Source organism: Schistocerca americana, chromosome 1 (assembly GCF_021461395.2).
Source record: "Schistocerca americana isolate TAMUIC-IGC-003095 chromosome 1, iqSchAmer2.1, whole genome shotgun sequence".
NCBI lineage: Eukaryota > Metazoa > Arthropoda > Insecta > Orthoptera > Acrididae > Schistocerca > Schistocerca americana.
Window position 1 is genome coordinate 1,011,738,676 of NC_060119.1, and position 21,914 is coordinate 1,011,760,589.

The window sequence follows — 21,914 nt, forward strand, 5'->3', positions numbered from 1 at the left end:
GCAATAAAGCAGGCAATAACATTTTGTTGGCTAGTAACTGGCGACTTACCTAACAGTCTGAACTAGTTATTTCGCACAAGTATTCATTTGGATCCTGATAATACTATAAATTGGTGTAAAGACTGGTAACTTGCTTTAAGTATTCAAAGCTTTAAAACTGTGTATTACACAAAATGAAAGCTTCACAATTGGAGCCAGTTAACTCGTACAAATATCTGGGTGTAAAACTTCTTAGGAATATGAAACGGAGCAATCATATACGTTCACTCGTAAGTAAATTGGGTAGCAGAGTTTGGTTCATTGGTAGAACACTATGGAAATGTAATCACATCTAAAAAGGAGATTTCTTACAAAATGCTTGTACACCCCATCCTAGAATACTGCTCAAGTGTGTGGGACACACATCAAATACAGCTCACAAGGTATATTGAACATATGCAAAGGAGAACAGCACGAGTGGCCACGTTTGTTTGACCCATCAGAGTATATCACAGAGATGGTGAAAAAATGCTTGACGACAGATGCTGACTACCCCACAAAAGTCAATGCTGTAAGAACCAGCTCTAAATGAAAAATCTTGGAATATATTACAGCCTCCTATGTATCACTCCCACAGGAATCATGAGGAAAAGATTAGTCTAATCACAGCAATCCTGAAGACAATTAAGCAGTCTTTCCTCCCATGCTCCACATATGAGTGGAATGAGCAGCATCCCCAATAACAGGTACAACGTGAAAGTACCCTCTGGCATGCACATCACAACTGTTTACAGAGTATGAATGTATTCATCTTTCTACGACATTGACCATACATGCAAAAGAGTAAGCTTCATTTCTTCTAGATTATATAATATACTTAAGTACATATATAATTACAGACATTTCCTTGTAAATTTTGTATATTAATGTACATCCATAACTGTAAATAAAAAAATTCTGTTATATTATAAGACAGAGATCAGCCCACCAGTTCTAAAATTTCCTTTGAAATAATTAGTGGTAATTTATTTCTATTTTTTAGGGAGCTGACTCTTGATGGGCTGCTGGAGATTTCTAGACAGCCAGCTCCTGGCGGGTGGCCAGCTTGGAAAATTCATTTAGACGTAGAACATTGTATGATAAAAAGATAAATACACCTTTTTTCTTCACAATTTTGATAGCAAGGGGTACAGGATCATAACATATTGAACCCTTAAGTTACTTATCATTAAGTTACTGACTATAGTGCATGTATTTTGGGGCGATTCTGAGGTGCTTTAGTGTGTTATGTTTTATTCCATAGGACCAATGAGGAACTGTAGCAGGTTGCTGTATCATGTCATCAGTACTGAAGTATGTCAATAATCGCCAAATACGTATCATGATAATGGCTATGAATTAAAATTACTTATGTCTATTAGGGCATTGAAATCAGAATAGTTGAGACTATAGCCATGAAATAACGAAAGATAATGAAAACATTTATGTTAGTAGTTTTCTGTACGGTACTTTATTTCTTGATTATCATTCATTGTTAAATACACCTGTGTTGTTATCCAGAAATGCTAAAAACGAGAAATAATATGGTTAAGGGAAATCAGATGTAACTCTTTCCAAGGAAACGTCCCGTGTCTCAGTAACCGACATTTAATGAAATCTGTGTAACTCTTGCACTACAGAATCCTTCTTGCATAAGGGTTACGGCAAATATTATTTATTAAACATTAACTGCAGAAAAACTGCCACTGGACACGACGCTACAAGCAAAATTTCAGTCACGAAATAACTGGGCAGTTGTGTAGCGGAAAATGTGTCGTAAGTTCACACGAGACAATGAACATCTTTAACGTTGCATTAATGAATAATAATATCACGCGAAGTATCGGACGGTTAAAATCGTTAGCGTAAATACAACATCAACTTGCAGTCTGAAGAATGAGTGTAGCACTGCAATCATTCAAATCATAACCTGTCATGTCTTACTTATAGTGTCAGAAAAAACGGCCAAAATACCAGTTTACATAAAAGATGTAAGAAACAACTAAGTTTCTTCACAACGATTAATTTCCTTGTTTTCTCAACAGCAAGCAGTTTTCTAAGTAAATCTATTTTCATCCGCAATGCCTGCAAAGCAGAATGTGAACTAACCAATGAGCAATGACTATCAGCAATATTTACGAGTATTATATCTTTAGTGTGGAAAGCCTTGGTTTCGTGTCAAATATTTCTGTACAGATGGCGGATGTGGCCTTTTGTTTTTAATTGCCATAGTCTGACAAGTTCAAAATGGCTACAGTTGTATTAGATGACACAAGACGTAAATATTTCTTTTGTTGACACTGTGCAGTGCATGGATGGGAGTGGTGAAGAGGAACATCAAGAAGGAGATGAAAGATCAAGCCAAATCTGGTTCGTCAGGCTAAGTGTTTGAAAGTCGTTTCAAATATGAATACAAATCATATGTGACAGATGTAAGTGACTTAACCATTTATGCTTTCGTGCCAAGTTCGGAGACTGTAGCGGAAATTAAACACAGATATTTGTATTACGTGGAATGTGTGATGCACGTGCCGGTATTTCGTAAACCGGAAGCCCAAAATATTCAAAAATGGGTACGAGAATTTAATATTTCAGAACGCAGTGACATTTGACATAACCAGTATCCATCATGCATCCAATCAGGCGCCGTAAAAAAAGGCCAAACTACGGAGTGCGAACGGTAGAAGTATGCAGAGGAAAAAATGGATTTGGATTTACGATATCGGGCCAACAACCATGTATTCTCAGCTGCATAGTCACCGGTAGCCCAGCGGAGAAGGCCGGCCTAAGACCAGGCGATTATTTGGTTGCTGTCAACGGTCAGAATGTAAGCAAGGTTCCACACGACGACGTAGTTCGCCTTATTGGTGGCTCTTCCGGAATCTTAAAACTCCAGATAGCGGAGAATTATTATTCTGACAGCTCGGATGAAGATGTCATTGCACCAGCGAGACCGAAACCCAAATATCCGCACAAACCACGTAGTGGTGGTCAACATCATCGACCTGTGGCGATACCTCAGCAGAATCGTGCAGCCAAAGTTGTTAGAGATCTACGGACAGGAGCAATGTTTGAAGAACATCAACAATTGGAGGTTGCCGCCATCCCTTCTAGTGCACTTATCCGCCCAGTGAGTAAACCTAGTATTCCTCCACTTCAGCGTTGGGAACCACCTGTCCCATTCCCAGTACCACCTCCACGTTTATATCCTCATCCACAAGTTGAAAAACCTAGAGAAACAGAGAGAGTCGAGTATCAGGCTCTTGTCGGGTACCTGGGCACAATTGAAATGCCTAAAGAACTCCAGCCTGGATCCAGACTCCAGGTAGTACGTGGTTGTATTAGACGACTTCGTGCTGAAAAGCGAGCTCACACGTTAGTGTTGATGAGTGTGCATTCTCATAGTCTTACCCTGAAAAACTGTCATCAAGCAATAATTGCTGAGTATCCAGCAGAACGTGTCACATTCTGTGGCTCCAGTTCGGATGATGAACATCGTTTCTTTGGACTTGTTACAGCTGCAATTAGATGTGTGGATGATGAAAATGACAGTGGAGAGACAATAGCATCTAGTTCCTGCCATGTTTTTGCCATAGAGCTAAGACTCCATGGCGCACATTCCGTCCATGCTGCAAAGGCTGAAGCCTTTAAGCTCAATTGTAAGACTGACCCAGCAACAGGATTGTGCAGTGAATTTCCATCCTCCTCAGACCCTGTAATTGCTGCTATAAAGGTTCTGTACAGTAACAGGTATGAAAGAGGTAATGTTGAAAATGAAGAACCACTGTTAGCAAACTCACCCCAGCCAAGCAATGCCAGCAGCACTAACACAACAACATCAAGTAACAGTGATTCTGGTATTGGTTTTAGAGATGATTGTGGTAATCAGTCTGATCGCATACTCATGGTTGATGTGCAGAATCAACGATTACATATTCAGCAGGTTGGTGAGGTCCAGGTTCCCAAACCACGTGTTTATGAGCTAGCAGGAAGAGTCAAAGACAGTGCTAATGCGAGGTTGACTGTGCGTGCAATGCCAGATCCAGCTATGAACAGTGGAGGTGCAATGGTAGCAAGTAGTCGTAGCCGATCACCACTTAGCAGTAGTTCTTGTGATGATGGTAGTCGTAGAGTATTTGCAGAACGTGTGCCAAACATTCCAGCTTACAGTTTTCCTGTTGCAAGATCAAATGATGACATGAGTGTCAGCAGTGGAACAAACAGGAGTCAAGACCACTTGGCTTTACCATATAAGCCTGAACCTTATGAAACAGTGAGGGACTTTCACCCACATTTTTCAGATAAGTTAGATCCTGAGTGTTACTCTGTGCCTGGTTTCAGTGGTTTATGTGGAAAAGGTGTAAGATCAACTGAAGCTATGAGTATAAGTAGTGCACAAAGTCAGGATCCTCTCCTGTCATATAAACTAAGCCCAAAAGTATTTGGACTTCCTAGGCCTGTTACACACAGCCTTGAAGACCTGAAAGTTCCAGACCCAGCAGGGTTAGAGGACAGTGCAAGTGGGGTAGCTATACTTTCACCCAATAGCCAAAGAGGGCAGCAATGGGGCAGTCTGCAGGAACTTCGGAGCTTTGTTGCTAATTGTTTTGAAGCTTCACCAGTCCCAGAACACTTGGTGAGTAGATTTTTCCTTCACTATCTTTACTTTTAGTACTGATGTATGGGTATCTGTAACATGTACATGGGAACATTTTCTGTCATGAGCACAATCAAAAACTACAAAGAAGAAATAAATATGCAGCCATGTACTGGTATTTTGGAAAGGATGTCTGAAGTATCACATGAATTGAACTGCAGTTCTTTTAAATATTTGAAGTGTACAATGAAAGAATTTTTAGGAGAAAGCTTATACATTATCTGTTGTCCTATATTACAATGTTTGAAATTTTCTTGGAAGGAAGAAAATGACTAACCACATTCACTATGAAATGTTTCTCTGAATTTTCTATATTTGCTTCACCAAGATACGATAAACTGTCTTCATTCATACTGGCTGACATCTAGTACCACCGAAACTCTTCAGTGTATACATCAGTAGTAGACCTGAAGGAAAAGACATCAAGTGACTGACTTAGATTTGTTGCATTTGGTGGCAAACAAATAAATTTTATGTCTTGAACATTACAGAGCCTGAACTAAATAATAAATTGTCTCCAAGAATAATTTTAATGTCTTCTATATGTCTGGCATGTTGGAGAATAGATCCACCAAACCAGTCCATTAATGTTGTGTTATAAATCCACCATGTGAAGTTTGACTGTACTGAAACCCAGCAGCACAACATGATTTTTTGCAGCAAGGATGACATTGATAGCCATTTTGTACCCAATGCTTTTGAATATGCTCACCACTATATGTCGCCTAGGGTGTGAGGAAGGCACCAGTGACTGACCCACAGATTATGATGATGATGATGATATTCGTTACAGTTTTAAGATGACTCCATGTCTTCTTCATTCAATCTCTGTAGATCACAAGTGATTTTCTGCAGTCATAACTTTTGCTGATGTTATAATTGGACAAAGTGTATGGAGGGACACAAGGTTATCTTAATAAATGCAATATGGTTAGATGATCTGGAAAATGAATGTTATGACACATATAAAATGCAAAATACTAGCTATGTATGTATGCATTGCAGTATTTGTATTGCACTACAGTATGATCAGTCTTACCCCATAAGAAAAATGTATCACATTGGAGATAACAATAAAGATAACTATGATAATTAAGAAACAATAATATTAAAGACTATATTCAAACAACAGGACATAAAAACAATTTTCTCTTACATTCCGAAGTATTTAGCCACACAAAAACAGCTGAAATTGTAATCAAATTTTATCGTGTTATCACGCTACAAGGAGCAATGCTAGATTTGTTCGTATGTTGGATTCTTGTGTAAATACATTCATGTTGCCACCAAGATGAAGAAATCTTATCATCTGTCTTCATTTTAGCGTGAAATTAATTACCTGACAGAGAACTGTTAATGATCAAACTCACTCCTTACTATCGGCCTCAATGACAAATGTCAACTTTTCAAAACACAACAAATTTCTTTGAAAATGTGCAGCTAATATCTTGATGGCAACTGGAAATGAAGTTCACGTCTGATAGCAGTAGTGATATATTTATGTTTGTAGCCCTGACTGTTATGGAATGGCAGAAGATAAAAATATTTGAAAAATTTGTGTGAAAAATGAAGAAAATGAACACGACCAGGATGGTCCACTCTTTCACTAAATTTGCAGAATGGAAAATGGAGAAGAAAAGGGCCAACTGAACCTACCAACATTGAATGTCAGCTTTGCCATGTAGTTTAGTGATGATGTGGCATTTTTAGTGGCATAGATGGACATACTTGGATAGACAGAAGAAGAACAGAACACTGGCAATTTTTCTTTTACTTCTATAGTTTTTTTTAATGTAGGCTATAATAGCAGACTGATATGTTGCACAGCTCAAACCCTACATTAGGTTGGAAGGTGACAGGTTGGTTGTTAGTTAGGAAAGCCAACAAATGTGAACAATAAATCTTAGATATGATTAAATAATGATCTGTAGTGTGACCGGAGGTTTGGGTTGCACATTGAAATGTGACAGCTTGGTTTTGAATTGGCAAAGCTCTATGAAAGGTTTCTATTAATCTGAAGGAAAAAAAGCAGATTAAGGAATCAAGAATGAAAATTGAGTAGACTCAGGGAAAATAAAAAAAAAAGAGTGAAAATGGGAACAAAAGAGAACAGATTGATATAAAACATAAAAAATAGGAAGACAGTACAGTCTTGGATATTACTATTTCTCAACAGAAGTTGCACTAAAGAGACTGCTAGAGGGGAAAGCAGTCTTTGTCCACAATATTTTGAATTGTAATATTCAGAGCTACAAATATAGGTGACATAAGAAGCTCTAGGATCTTCTGCTTATACTAAAAGAGTATTTGTTGCTTAAACAGTAACTTATTGCTATCACAGGCTGAAAGTATGCATTCATCCTTCTCACACCTGTCACTGTTCTGAACACTGTGTGTATGTATAGTTACGTAAGAGCATATGCCTTTCACTGCTATGGCATTCATTTTAACTACTAGTGAAGAATATCAAGAACTACATAACTGTATCCACTGACATCTATTGGTCCAAATGATATGGTTCAGTACCATGTTTTCTTTACGTGTCAAAAAATAAACAATGCAGTTTTCTCTGCTCGCAGAAGAAGTAGTGAGACTGGATCTGGTTGAGCATTATAAGGTAGAAATGTTTTGTGCTTGGTGCTTGCTTACAATAGTAACATGCCATTGGAGAGGACAGGTGGGTCAGTCTTTTATTCTGTCAGCAGATGGTATCCTTGTCATGGAATTGGAATGTATTGTAAATTATATAAGAAACAGGCCAATTAATATCATCAGAGCATAGTTTAAAAATAGAATTACATCTCATTAACACGGTACATGTAATTCTGTTAGAATGTAAATTTATTTCTTTATGCATATGTCCGATCAATTAAACTGCACTTTATTAGACTTTAAGAGTTCTGTGAAAATTGAGAAAAAATCCTTAAAGTCATTAATTTCTGATTTTATGTCATACTGTCATTATCATGATAGTAACATGTGCAGGCACTGCAATTGACATACATGTCCATTATAATTATCCGGGCTGTTATGCCATGGTCGGTTGATGAATTCTGTGTCAATTCCCAACGTTTCATCTCCGACTGCAGGAGACATCTTCAAGGGGGTCCGTAGCTCGATGGAAGGTCCAACACACCCACTGGCTCGCTACTGGCCAGTAGCGAGCCAGTGGGTGTGTTGGATTTCCGTCGAGCTACGGACCCCCTTGAAGATGTCTCCTGCAGTCGCAGTCGGAGACGAAACGTTGGGAATTGACACAGAATTCATCAACCGACCATGGCATAACAGCCCGGATAATTGTAATAGACATGATATTTCCGTCCGTGAAAGTCTACATTTTAGTATAATTGACATACAGTTATCGAATCAGAATATGACATTTATTTAGGCCTATTACATTTTGTGCTCACGAGTCCTAGATGATGTTGCTGATTCATGTTCATTGCTTGCAATCTACTTTTCTCAATGACATGATTTCTTTCTTTATAATGTATTTCTAGAATGTTCATTTTATGCGAAACACTAATTGATCTTGATCTCTAAGAAAATGGGACAAAATATTTTTTCCTCCCATAAGAGTGATGGTAAGATGACAAACATCTGCTGAAATATCATCTCGTAATGACATGTACCACGGAACTTCAGTTCTGGTGAGACCAAGGGACGAGAAATCAGTTGCACCAGATGAGGAGAAATAGTGACCATCTCAAAACATGTTATAGTTTAAATCATTAATAAGTTGGTTCAGAGAAAAGTTGTGCAAAGGCCTACTGCTTGTTTACAAGTAGAATGGTTATGTAATGATGCACCAGTAGTTTCGAATGTTGAAATTTTAAGTTTTGACTATAGATACTGCTGTTTTGTCAAAATTACTAATGTTTCTCCTTCTTTTCTTTTCATGCATCAGAAGCGCTCGCTTTTGTGGTATGTTGTAGCTCTTTAGGGAAATGTTTTGGAAATCTAAATTAAGTGTTAAATTGAATTAATGTTTCACTTTAATTAAATATATCTAGTTATGGAATGAAAATGAGTGAAGGTAAAGAATAAATTAGTTTGATTTTAAGATAAATGGCATAGGATTTACTGTTCAATAAACAAGTTATTCTGGCGACTGGAATGAGGAATTTGAAAATGCACTTATTTTTATTCTAAATCTAAATGATGTCCTTCTAAAAACATAATTAATGAAGAGAAACAGGTACTTTATTCTGCACTGCTCGTAAATTTTCATTGATGAATAAAATACTAAATGTTTGTTTATTTTTTCATCCAAGGATCATCTCACAATGATCTAGGATTTGTCATCATAAAACAATGAAAATAAATACCACAAAATATATTAAGTCGTTATGAGAGTAGGACAGGTGGAATGGCATTGATGTTCCTGAAGGAACCATCCCAGCATTTGCTTGAAATTATTTAGGAAAAATCATGGAAAATGAGAATCAGTATGGCCGGACAATTCAAAGTCCATCATAAGACATAGCTTCACACTTCACATGTGTGCTATCTCCAGTTTGTTCTGTTTTTACTCGTCCTTTCTAATATGTGTTTCATGACATTAACTGTCCTTCTATTTTGCATATTATTATTATTAATCGCAGGATCATGCCCAAAGGTATAGGAATTGTTAATGTAACACAATACAAATCAGTAGCTCCAAACATACAAGACGCAAATCATGTAACTAGCTTCAGGAGGCTAGGCAGGTGCTCTGTGAGGATAGGACAGGTGGTCATCTAAGGCCTTGATTAAGGAATCATCCCAGCATTCGCCTAATTAGTGATTTAGGAAAACCATGGAAACCCAAATCAGGATGGGCGGACAGAGCACCTCCACTAACCTGTATATGAGGTCAGAGTCTCAACAGCTGCATTGCCCCACTCCTTTGGTCCCTATTGTGTAGTGTTCCTTGATATACATACAATTTGTTTAAGATAACTTGTAGTACATAACACAGCTCCGTTCATCATCACCGAACACACCAAGGACACCCACTAGGGACTCCTGTTATACTGAAGTGCGTGTTTGAGCTTCATGCTTCAAATAGAGCATGTTATCGCTAAAGTGCCTTTTTTGTGTCCCCACAGTGAAGTACTTCTCAGTGCATTGCAGATTTTGTGTATTACTGACAGAGTTCTCCTCATTTGCTCTACTATTTTATAGTGGAACATGAGGTCAGTGTGCATATTTATTTATTTTTCTGAAGACGTGAGTACCAGAACTCCAGCGACTCGAGTGCATTAACCATGATGACTGTTTGGCACTCGACCACAAAACAGCCATTTCGAATCGCAAAAATTCGGGATAATATTCGTCATTGGATTGTGGTGTGCAAGATGAAGTTCCGTGCGGTTCCACACTACACCTGAGCGCTTCCGTCACGAATCTCTGACATCTCTCCAGTCCCTATAGAGTGATGACCGCAAACAGTTAGCGATGACCTCGAACAGAGTGGTTGTATGCTTTGAACCTTCCATGGTGATTTTAGGAGGGTACCAAAGACAATCGATCACTACTCGGATCTTAGCTGCGCAACATATGCTACACACACTCCCTCTTTCGCTCTTCGGAAACACCGCATCCAGTAAAAAAAAAAAAAAAAAAAAAAAAAAAAAAAAAAAAAAAAAAAAAAAAAAAAACACCCAATGCTAAAACATGATGGATTGTTTTCGATGGCGCAGTTATATAGATGTTAAGTGTAGTATTCTGCAGAAATTTTATGTATAGCATGGAAGTCAAAGAAATCTGTCAGCAAGTCGGACAATTATTCGTACTAATAACCAGACTAATTCCCACACAATGTGAAAGTTATCTGCAGCTGTTGACTCTTGGTAATTTTTTATGTACTTCGAATCATTCTAATCATTTCAGGTGGCAATGTTGAGGTGTTTTTTTTTCCGCCTTCCTCATCGTTACGCGTGTATCGCTGGACCATCATATTTGTATCTGTTCAGCAATTAATCCGCCTGTAATTTGTTGCTAATTTTTTCCCCCTGCTTTTCATTTGCCAGTAGCCCGTACATAAAGTTACCTCAGCGCTTACGGAATTATGTTTCATTTCTCTCGCCCTTAACAACGTGAACATCGTCAGTTTCACCTCCTCGTCCGACTCTTCTTCCTCTGCTGCTTCTTTTTCTTCTACTACTCCTTAATCTTCTTACACCTTTGTAGTAACACTGTAAAGCTCAGACTTTTACAGACAGATGCAAAGTTGTGAAATTAAAATAATTTCACGCAGAATAGTGAATGCTTAATGCATTTATACTTTAATGTACGATGACTTTCAGAACACTCGCCATTAGCTGAGATTTAGTATGTGCAGACTGGGTTCGCTGATTATGCTTCAGATCCACTGAAAGTATAAAGACAGCCGATTCATATCGAGGGAAAACGTCGCGCACGAACTGTATGTTACTAGACCACGGCCTGTTTAGCTCCATAAACTGGTTGTACGTATATAAATTCTACTTTAGTTGTTTCAGTGCTACAGGCCCTTTTTTATTTCGCATACAATAAACTTGTTGTCTTTGCCCTGTCTCTCTCGACCAAATTATATTGGCCATCCATCAAACACAAAGTCTGCGCGTTTTACGTAGTAATTACCTAGGCTTTGAAAATCACGCTAGAGACAGAGGCAAATTGCCAAGCATCTTATGTTTTGAAACAATACTACTACTCCTTGAGACGCCCGCTGCGCCTTTCATACCAGTTACTGACTTCCGTTCCACAAGATTCGCTCTGCCCTTGAGCGCAGGAAGCAATTTGATTGGAGGCTGCCGCTCGAGTTTAATGTCACGCTTCATGTCATGCAATACGGACTTGCTTGCCTCAGGATTTGCTTTCTGACTCTTTGCCAGCACATCGCAGCCGAATAGTGCGTCCAATCCGACTTCACTCTTTCAGAAGTTGCAGAATTTTGCTATTACCCGAATAGTGAGCCAGTAATGTCCGTGCAATCGTCGCTATTGCAACAGCAGCATTTATCCAAAGACTTGAAGATTATGCAGTGTGAGAGAGCGTTATAAGCACGTAGTTTAAATTAGTGCTCTTCTACTTCTTCACCCGACGTATTTAAAGTGATTCATCGCCTTGAAGCCTACGGAAGTAAAACTACTGGAATGACAGAGAACTATTAACCGAAGTAAAGCTGAAAGGCCGTTGTTGTTCTCTTATGACTTAGAAGGCTCAGATTGGAGTGAACAATACCATTCTCTGTGTCGATTTTGCCTAGATGTTCGAAATCATTAAGAAACTGTACACTACGGTTTTAATAATAAAAGGTTTATAAATAATTTCTGCCAACACCTACGCGCTTTTTACGTTCAAAGTGAAATTAACTCGTCTGAGCTTATGCAAAACGCTGGACGCATATGCTTAACGCACCCACCTCCTTTTAAGGAGAAGGCGATGGTTCTTTCATTACTCCCTAACGCTGAAGAGATGACCGCAAATACCTTTCGTAAACATAAAACTCGACGCGACCTGGTTGTGGTTTATACACTAGACTCGTTATTTGCAAGGAAACGATTGCATTCGCCGCTCCCCACCCCCATCCCGTCTTGAGTTCACCGTGTTTTTATTGATTGCTGAAGTCGAACTCCAGGCGATTCCTTCGCCTTTCTTCTCTATCTCGAGTTAGCCGTCTCTGTGACGTCATCGTGGACTGCGCACCAGAGTGATTCTCTTATTCATTGCAGTTTGTGATCTTTCGCGTAGATACAGACGCATTTTCATCTCTGAATTTCTAGACTTTGTTCTGACCTTTAAAGGACACTGTATAATTAGAAAGCCAGTATTCTTACCCCTTTCGCAGGCTTTACTCATAGCGACTGGTTTCGTTTCTAAATTACTTGGACATTCTGCAACACTATCAGACTCATCATGCGATCCGTCTGTCTCTTAGGTCGTCAGGACACACTTCTGTGGCCTTTATAAAGTGTAAATGCTAAGCATTTGGAAGACTCCCTATTTCATTGATTTTCATCTGTTGATAGATTTTCTGTAATGGGTAAGATAATTAGCTATTATTTTTATTAAATGAAACCATATCATTCCAGAGACCTTTTCAAATCTCAAACTCAAATGATGTATGTATGCAGACAAGTACTAATGAAAATCGGTACCAAGGTCTGGATTCGAACCCAGATCTCCTGCTCACTAGGCAGATGCGCTAACCACTACGCCACCCGTCCCGGGTTCGATTCCCGGCCGGGTTGGGGATTTTCTCTGCCCGGGGACTGGGTGTTAGTGTTGTCCTCAACATTTCATCATCATCATCATCATTCGTGACAGTGACTAGATTGGACTTGGTAGAAATTGGGGCCTTGTACGGGTGCCGATGACCGCGCAGTTGAGCGCCCCACAAACCAAACACCACCACCACCACAACCACCACCACCACCACCACCACCACCACCACGCTACCCTGGCTTTGCACAATGGCGCGGACTACCTAGCGCGCCTCCCTCCTCGACCCAAGTTCCATTCGCGCCTCAGCCCACCTTAATATTCTCCCCTAAACTCGAAGAGCATTGCAGATTCTCTCCAGCCGTATTCGAATAGCACCTCAGCATCGAACGAAATGGGGGCTCATTCCTAAAACCGAGGCACAGGTGCTTTAGTTCAATGAAACTAAATGGTTCCAGAGAACTTTTCAGGTTTAAGACATTTGTGGTACAAATTTTCATTCGTCGCTTCAGTCTGCATATATTCAATTAGCTATTGGTTTAGGTATTTGGAACTATGTATCCACCAATCATATGTTACAAATCTCCCGTTGTCGGGATCCAAGCTTGGTGTTTAAAAGTCATTTCTTTCGTTTGCCTTTTAATGTTTTGGAGACACTCTGAGGGAGGGTATTAAATCGGTATTAGCCCGAACCAGGAAAGTGTATGCCTGGAAGCTTAGTAATCGATATGTAACTTGTATCAGATTGCACATTTTATCACTACTTACTCTTTGACCACAAGTGATGCGCCTGGTGAGCGATGAGACCAGGGAATAAGTGAAAGCAGTTGTGCTCCGACGACGACAGGCGTTAGGCAGAGTATAATATGAGGCGATGTGATCGTGGACCTTGATGCTTCATATATGCTGAAATATTGTTTTATTTGTGTTTCTTTAAGCTTCCATAAGTACAGACTGTTGTCGAAAATGTGACAAACTATCCTATTGCCGTTGCTAAAGCGTACACGCTCTAGTACACAACTAGTTGCCAGTACTCATTAAATAGCTGTGCCTATAAGGGCGACGTTTCTGATGATTATTTTCCTTTGCCATACAGGAGTGCTACTGCGTGGTAAGAAGTATCGATCACTGATTTTTGCGGATGTTTTCAGTGGTCTTTGCTATATGTGGCAATGTCATGCTGTAAGATCCCGTGGGGATGTTCAGTCAAGTAATTGAGAAAGCTTTCTTACTTTGGCACATCTGTTTGGTAGAAGCGAGTACCTGGAGTCCGGGTAACCGATACGCTGCAAGAGTATCCGGTCGTGAGATTGTAGGCTCGCAGTGTTTGGGATGGCGACCTGAGAGGCACGCGGGCTGGGGTCACGCCCCGGCAGCCGACAGTCCCGTTGCTGTTGCTTCGCGTTGCGTTTGTGCCGAATGCCAGCGGCCTGCCAGGCCCAGCTGCAAGGACACGCACTCTCTCTGCAACCCGCTCAGTGCCCTGTGTCAGCGCTGATCGCTTTGAACAGGCGAGGCTCGCTGCCTGCAATGAAATGTGACGCCACTCCGAGTGCTTCAAAGAGAGCAAAAGTTTTAAAATACACTGACGGGAAATAAAGTCCCAACATCAAGAAGGGGCCGTGCGTCTTAAACGAAAGTTGGTAGGCGCATTTTTACCTCTGGAAGGTGACGACCAGTCAAATTTCACGCCAGTCGCATAAGAGCGGCGCTAGTAGCGCCAATATAGGGATGCATTGGAAATCAGGTTTGCTTGAAATGCACGCTGCAACGGTCGTAAGCATTAGTTACCTTTGAGACCGGGCGTGATGAGTTGATGTTAGTCAAGAACGCCACGAAGGCGACAGAGACGCCACTATCAACACCTTGCTGAGTTTTAATGAGGTCGTGTAATAGGTCAGGAACGTAGCCACTGTACATGATTGCTGGCAGCGATGGTCACGACAATCTACGGTCGTTACGAGACCAGGCTCAGGACAGCCACGTGGCACTTCCGAGAGAAAAGACAATAGTTTTCAGCTTATGGCCCTGTCGCATCATACTGCATCTGCAGTAGCAATTTGAGCAGTAGTTGGCACAACAGTGACACAACGAACTGTTACAAATCAGTTACTTCAAGGACAGCTCCGAGCCAGACGACTTTTAGCGTGCATTCCAAGGACCCCAAACCATCGCCATTTGCGACTTCAGTGGTGTCAACCTAATTGGGGGGGGGGGGGGGGGCAGAATGGAAGTCTATAGTGTTTTCTCACGAAAGCTGGTTCTGCCTCGGTCTCAGTGATGGCCGTGTGTTGGTTAGGAGGAGGCCATTTGAGGGCCTGCAGCCAACCTGTCTGCGTGCCAGACACACTGCACTTACACCTAAGAGTTATGGTCTGGAGTGCGGTTTCGTATGACAGCAAGGGCACTCTCGTGGTTATCCTGCTCACCTTAATGTCGGTCTGGTGATTCGACCTCTTGTGCTGTCATTCAGGAACAACAGTCTAGGAGGTTGTATTCCAACAGGATAACTCTCGCCCACATACGGTGTTGTAACCCAACAGGCTGTACAGAGTATCAGCTTGTTCCCCCTTGGCCTGCTGGGTCACCAGATCGGACGACAACTCCGGCGTCATCCACAAACAGCATTAACCGTCCCTGTGTTGACCGACCAAGTGAAACAGACATGTAACTCCATCCCCCAAATTGACATCCGGCACCTGTACAACACAATGCATGTTCGTTTTCATGCTTGCATTCAACATTCTGCCGTTTACACCGGTTATCAATGTACCAGCGTCTCACATTTGCAATGGCTTGTCTCGTCCTTACGTTAACCTATCATCTCCCAATGTTAATCACTAAATATGTCACCTAGACAAATCCCCGAAATTTCATTACTCTGCATGACCTATTTTGTGGTGCTACGATTTTTTTCGCATCAGTATACATGTAATGTCTACTACTTCCTAGCATTACCCAGTGGTCAGAGGTTTCGGTTTGTGGATCAACATTCGCCATTTGTTTCGATACAGTTCGTCTTCTAGACGCCTGTCTTCAGTAAATGTATCCGTCCAACTCTTACTCCATTTACAATGAGCTAGGACTAAAACTTTCTCATGTGCCTTTTGCTGCTCTCTGTGCATTATAACAGTAAACGGCTCCACAAAATTATGCAAATTAAACTTTATGTCGTGTATTGAGAGCAAACTCTGATTGCATCGTAATCACATTGGCACTCCACGCCATTTACGTTGTGTATGTGTTTTTTGTTCTGAGAAGACGTAACTATTTTAGCGAAACCTGTTGTTTAGTGTACGTTTTTAATTTTAGAATAGGGCAGTCGGGCTATTGAACACCAACAGGGTTCGTACGCCACCACACTAAGCGCTGTAATAATAATAATAATAATAATAATTAGTCACATACTCAGGGAATGCAAGAATCCTGCATCGCTGCTCATGACAAAAAGAAACAGGAGTGGACAGAGAAGAGATTGTGTATCCAGTATTAGAATCATAAGTTAAAAGAGCTTTGGAAAAGATCAAATAAGGCAGAATGAATAGATAATATACCTTCGGAATTTCTAATATCATTGAGGAAAGCATCAATAAAAACATTATTCACGTTATTGTGTAGAATGAGACACTGGCGATATACATCAGACTTTCGGAAAAAAATTGTCCACACGAATTCCGAAGATTGCAAGAGCCGGTAAGTTCGAGAATTATCGCACAATAATCTTAACAGCTCATGCATCCAAGTTGCTGACAACAATAATATACAGAAGAATGGAAAAGAAAATTAAAAATATGTTAGATGACGATCAGTTTGGCTTAAGGGAAGGTAACGAGACCAGAGAGACAATTCTGACGTTGCGGTTGAAAACGGAAGCAAGATTGAAGAAAAATCAGGGCACGTTCAGTCCGCAGCCCGTGGTCGTGCGGTAGCTTTCTCGCTTCCCACGCCCGGGTTCCCGGGTTCGATTCCCGGCGGGGTCAGGGATTTTCTCTGCCTCGTGATGACTGGGTGTTGTGTGCTGTCCTTAGGTTAGTTAGGTTTAAGTAGTTCTAAGTTCTAGGGGACTGATGACCATAGATGTTAAGTCCCATAGTGTTCAGAGCCATTTGAACCATTTTTCAGGGCACGTTCATAGGATTTGTCCACCTGGAAAAAGCGCTTGACAGTGTAGAATGGTACAAGATGTTCGAAATTATGAGAAAAATAGCGATAAGCTATAGGGAAAAGACGGGCAATATACAGTATGTACAGGAACCAGAGGGAATAATGAGACTGGAAGACAAGAACGAAGCGCCGGAATTAAAAAGGGTGCAAGACAGGGATGTAGTCTTTTGCGCCTACTGTTCAATCTACAGATCGAAGAAGCAGTGACAAAAATAAAATAAAGGTTCAGGAGTGGAATTAAAATTCAAGGTGAAAGGATATCAGTGATTTGCTGATAACATTGCTATCTTCAGTGAAAGTGAAGAAGAACTGAAGGATCTGTTGAATGGAATCAACAGTCTAATGAGTATAGAATATGGATTGAGTGTAAATTGAAGAAAGACGAAAGTAACGAGAAGAAGCAAAAATGAGAACAGAGAGTTAGTGATAACGACGTAGACGAAGTTACGAAATACTGCTGCGTAGGCAGCAAAATTACCCATGACGGACGGAGGAAGGCCAGCAAAATAACCAGTGACGGTCGGAGCAAGGAGGACATAAAAAGGAAACTAGCACTTCCAAAAAGCGCGTACCTGGCCAAAAGAAGTCTACTGGTATCAAACGTGGGCCTTAATTTGAGGAAGAAATATCTGAAAATGTACCCTTGGAGCACAGCATCGTACGCCGGTGAAATATGGACTGTAGGAAAACCGGAACAGAAGAGAATCGAAGCTTTTGAGATGAGGTTCTACAGAATAATTTTGAAAATTTGGTGGACTGATAAGGTAAGGAATGTGGTGGTTCTCCGCAGAATCGGCAAGGAAAGGAATACGTGGAAAACGTTGACAAGAATAAGGGCCTGGATGATGGGACATATGTCAAGACATAAGGGAATAACTTCCATTGTGCTAGAGGGAGTTGTAGAGAACAGAAACTGTAGAGGGAGACAGAGATTGGAATACATCCAGCAAATAACCGAGGACTTAGGTTGCAGGCGCTACTCTAAGAGGAAAAGGTGGGACAGAAGAGGAACTTCCGGCAGTCCGCATCAAACCACTCGGAAGACAGATAACAAAAATAATATGAAAGGAAGGTAGAGGGTGAAACCCGGTGCCGGCACATAGGCTGCTCTTCTCAAAAAGCACCACGAGGACCGCCGAGCTTAACGTCCCCATCCTACGGACGGACCACCAATAGTCCCTCGTTTCATGAGACGTTGGCGCAAAGAGTGGTGATCGGAAACCTTACGCCACGACCTCTCCTCTCCAGGCCAGCTAAATACTGGCAGTGAAAATTTCATCACCAGGATTCGAAGCGGCTTACCTCCGAGTCGAGCGCCACACACAGACGTGTTCAAGTGACCTCGGCTAGAGAGGCGATATAAACCGCCCGAATAACAAGGCAGCGACACACACAAACGAAAAGAAAAATGTAAACTTATTACAACTCTTGTACTGAATTTCGATTACGCTGTTACTTAATTGCGGATGGCACTGACAGATTATTATTATAAATAAAGTAATCATACTGAATTTTGATTACGCTGTTGCCGGCCGTTGTGGCCGAGCGGTTCTAGGCGCTTCAGTTTGGAACCGCGCGACCGCTACGGTCGCAGGTTCGAATACTGCCTCAGGCAAGGATGTGTGTGATGTCCTTAGGCTAGTTAGGTTTAAGTAGTTCTAAGTTCTAGGGGACTGATGACCTCAGATGTTAAGTCCCATTGTCCTGAGAGACATTTGAACCATTTGATTACGCTGTTGCTAAGTGTGGGTGGCACTGACAGATTATTACTATAAATAAACTCGTAATTCTTCAATCGAGAAGGTCATACAAAATAGAAAAAAAAGAAAAAGGTTCATTCATACACTTTCACTCGGATTTTTACTTCGTTAATAGCAGTAATTAATATCCCTTGTTAATGCCATTATAGTGCTGTGTGGATTACTGTTCATCATTCCATCAAACGAAATAAAATTAAAAAACATAGCTGTTCTCACATTTAGTAAATTAAATAATGTATGGCAATGCAATTCATTAATTTTCGTACTGACGAAGTATTTCGTAAAAAAAATACTTGAACAATTAGTTATTATCGTCAGCAATCAGGAATAGGCATTGTTGAATTTCAGTAGGGTATGTAATACTAAAAAATTTTATTTTTATCGCAGGGTAATTAGCGTTGTAGCAACGAGTGCCTTCAGACACTGCAGGTGAACATCGCGTAGTCGTCCTCCAGTTTCCGTATATGTCGCTCGTGATGTCATTTGCCCATTATTTTAATTCTCCCATCTTGTTATTGCCACTACAGTTAACACCAGGCATTTTCTGGCCTTAACACATTGGTGTTTTTACGTCTGAAACTTGCACCTTACTGTTCTACAGTTACCACTCGACTGCGAGAGATCGTTGCTGTACTCGTGCCCTGAAACATTAACTATGGTCATTTTAACATTTCTTAGAAACGTGTAACTCTGCCCTCACGCAGATTACATCAGTTCATGTAAAGTACTTCTTTAGTCTTTCAAATATTATTACATTAATAGGTAATGAGTGAGTGATTTCCATATCGTGAATTGAAACGAAAAGGGAGAAGTCCTATTATGGGAAATGAAAGACAGTGAGGTTACATGTCCATACCATGCAAGGCAGTTCTCTCACGTTTTCGCGATGACAGGTGCCACGTTCATATCAGTTGTCTGACGATGATGTTTTTTAAGCAGTCTGTCAGTCAACTCTTTTATCCGACGCATCATTCACTTTTCCATGAAACTGAGGTCTTGCGTAGTTGTTCAGTCATTGGCCAACACTCTGTGCCATGCACAGCTAAAGGCCCGTACCACGGGCTTTAATTTCAGTTGCAGTGGAATTATTCTGCTACATAGAATCCTTTGACTTTGCATCATTTGAGTTACGTTATTTAACAGAAAAATTGAACCCAAGTATATCGGAAAAGGTACGTTGTATCGGTGCATATGGTGGCAATCTCGCGCAGTTCACATCCAGTCAAATGGTTCAAATGGCTCTGAGCACTATGGGACTCAACTGCTGAGGTCATTAGTCCCCTAGAACTTAGAACTAGTTAAACCTAACTAACCTAAGGACATCACAAACATCCATGCCCGAGGCAGGATTCGAACCTGCGACCGTAGCGGTCTTGCGGTTCCAGACTGCAGCGCCTTTAACCGCACGGCCACTTCGGCCGGCTCACATCCAGTCGATATGCTAGTTCTTCCCTTACTTTGATCAACAAGTATGAAGTAACTGACTTCCACGATTGTTCCAACCGTGATTATCAAGTCTCGTAGATCAGCTGGCAGCGAAATCCCATACATACAATTCATTAGAAGAGACAAATAAAGAAGTCACATGGCGTAGGATCCGAGTGAACATGGAGAACACGGTAAACGAGCCATGATGACAGATCTCTTGCAGCCAGACCCGCAATTGGGGGATCGCCAATTAACCAGCCCCATTTAGGATTACTCAATTGAAGAGACGCGACTCTTTTTTTTTTCTTTCTTTTTTTTTTTCTTCAAATGAACTACTGTGACCCACGTTGCAGTTGCAGAAAAACTGCAGTTGTGCTTGTCAAGATAAGCAATTCTATTCACATCTGCTTCAGTAGAGAAAACGGCCCATAAACTAGACTTTTGAAGTACCGGAATATAAAGCATTCTGTTTTGCACTTTCGCATTGAAGAAACTCGTGGTAATTTTCTGATTCCCAGATACTCATGTTGTGAGCGTTTACTGTTCCATAAACATGCATTCTTGTTCCAGAACCAAAGACGATACGATAGAGTCCACTTCAAGCACGAACACTACGTTTGTGACAATGGTACACGAACCGTTGTCGTAGGCTTGAGAGCTAACGATTAAAGACGTTACGGACGTAGTTGCAAACGCTTCCTAAAAATTAATTTCCTTGTGCATGGCTTCATCGCTGCAGTAAACTATTTGAAGATTACAACCAGTTCCCCACTTACAGCTGTTTAATACGTTTAAAAAGAATTTTTCATTTACTTGGGCTTTGTTAGATCATTTCGGCGTATGACCACTATCAAGTGCTTTCGGAAATATCCACCACAACGAGGAATAACGATAATGTAGTAGCGATGAAGGCAACGAACCCAGCTCCGCAATACTGAGCCGTCATATAACGTTATAAAGAAATTGTACCAGTTCCCGTTATAAGTGCTGTACAATTATATTTATCCTTCGTTTTGTTGGATGTTTCAGGATGTACAGCGTAATTGCCAAGTATCGTAATCAGCTGGTACTGCACAAGGGAATGTGTTTTAAACATATTAAACAACGTAAAGTTACAAAATGGTTTTAACTGTCAAAAAGTTTTATTGGAACACCTCCACGTGGTACGAAACCCGCTAACCCACCTTCCAAGAGATTTCGCTCAAAATACGGTCTCTCACGATCATTGCACCGACTGTTTTGAATGGATTACACCATGTACGGATGTTATCGCGCGGGGATCACACTCAAACGTATTATGGGACGTTCGCTGAACTATAAGGACGTAGTCGCTGATAGCGAAACAGAGAAGGCTTTCGGTTTACGACTCGCCTTCTTTGTTTACGACCCTTTCAAACGGCGTGCTGTGAGAATAGATTACGTACGTGGACACAATTTAACAGGCGTATGTGTCATTTTATGGAAGCGTTGAATTGTTACCGTATACCACATCTAAGAGGTGCAGAAAACTATGAACCTTCCATTGTCTTGAATTATCCTGTAGCGTTTGAAGCTAGAACGACGTTAGGGAGATAGGAACTAGAAATTTCGTATTTTTCGACCTCATATTTGCCACTATTGGTGTGAATTAGTTTGTGAAAGTCTTGACACGAACGATGTGCTCCCGTATGCACCGATATCAATTCTTCACGTTCCTT

The 21,914-nt window shown here is 40.8% G+C and overlaps 1 protein-coding gene across 2 annotated transcripts in view; it reads left to right on the forward strand.

The window, feature by feature from the left end:
• The first annotated feature begins 2,258 nt into the window (after window positions 1-2,258).
• Window positions 2,259-21,914, forward strand: part of LOC124616175 (regulator of G-protein signaling loco) — a 252,994-nt gene continuing 233,338 nt past the window's right edge. For both annotated transcript variants that reach the window (XM_047144462.1, XM_047144471.1), the window contains exon 1: window positions 2,259-4,654. In XM_047144462.1, coding sequence (XP_047000418.1) covers window positions 2,648-4,654 — 2,007 coding nt within the window. In that variant the 5' untranslated portion in view covers window positions 2,259-2,647. The remainder of the gene's footprint in view (window positions 4,655-21,914) is intronic.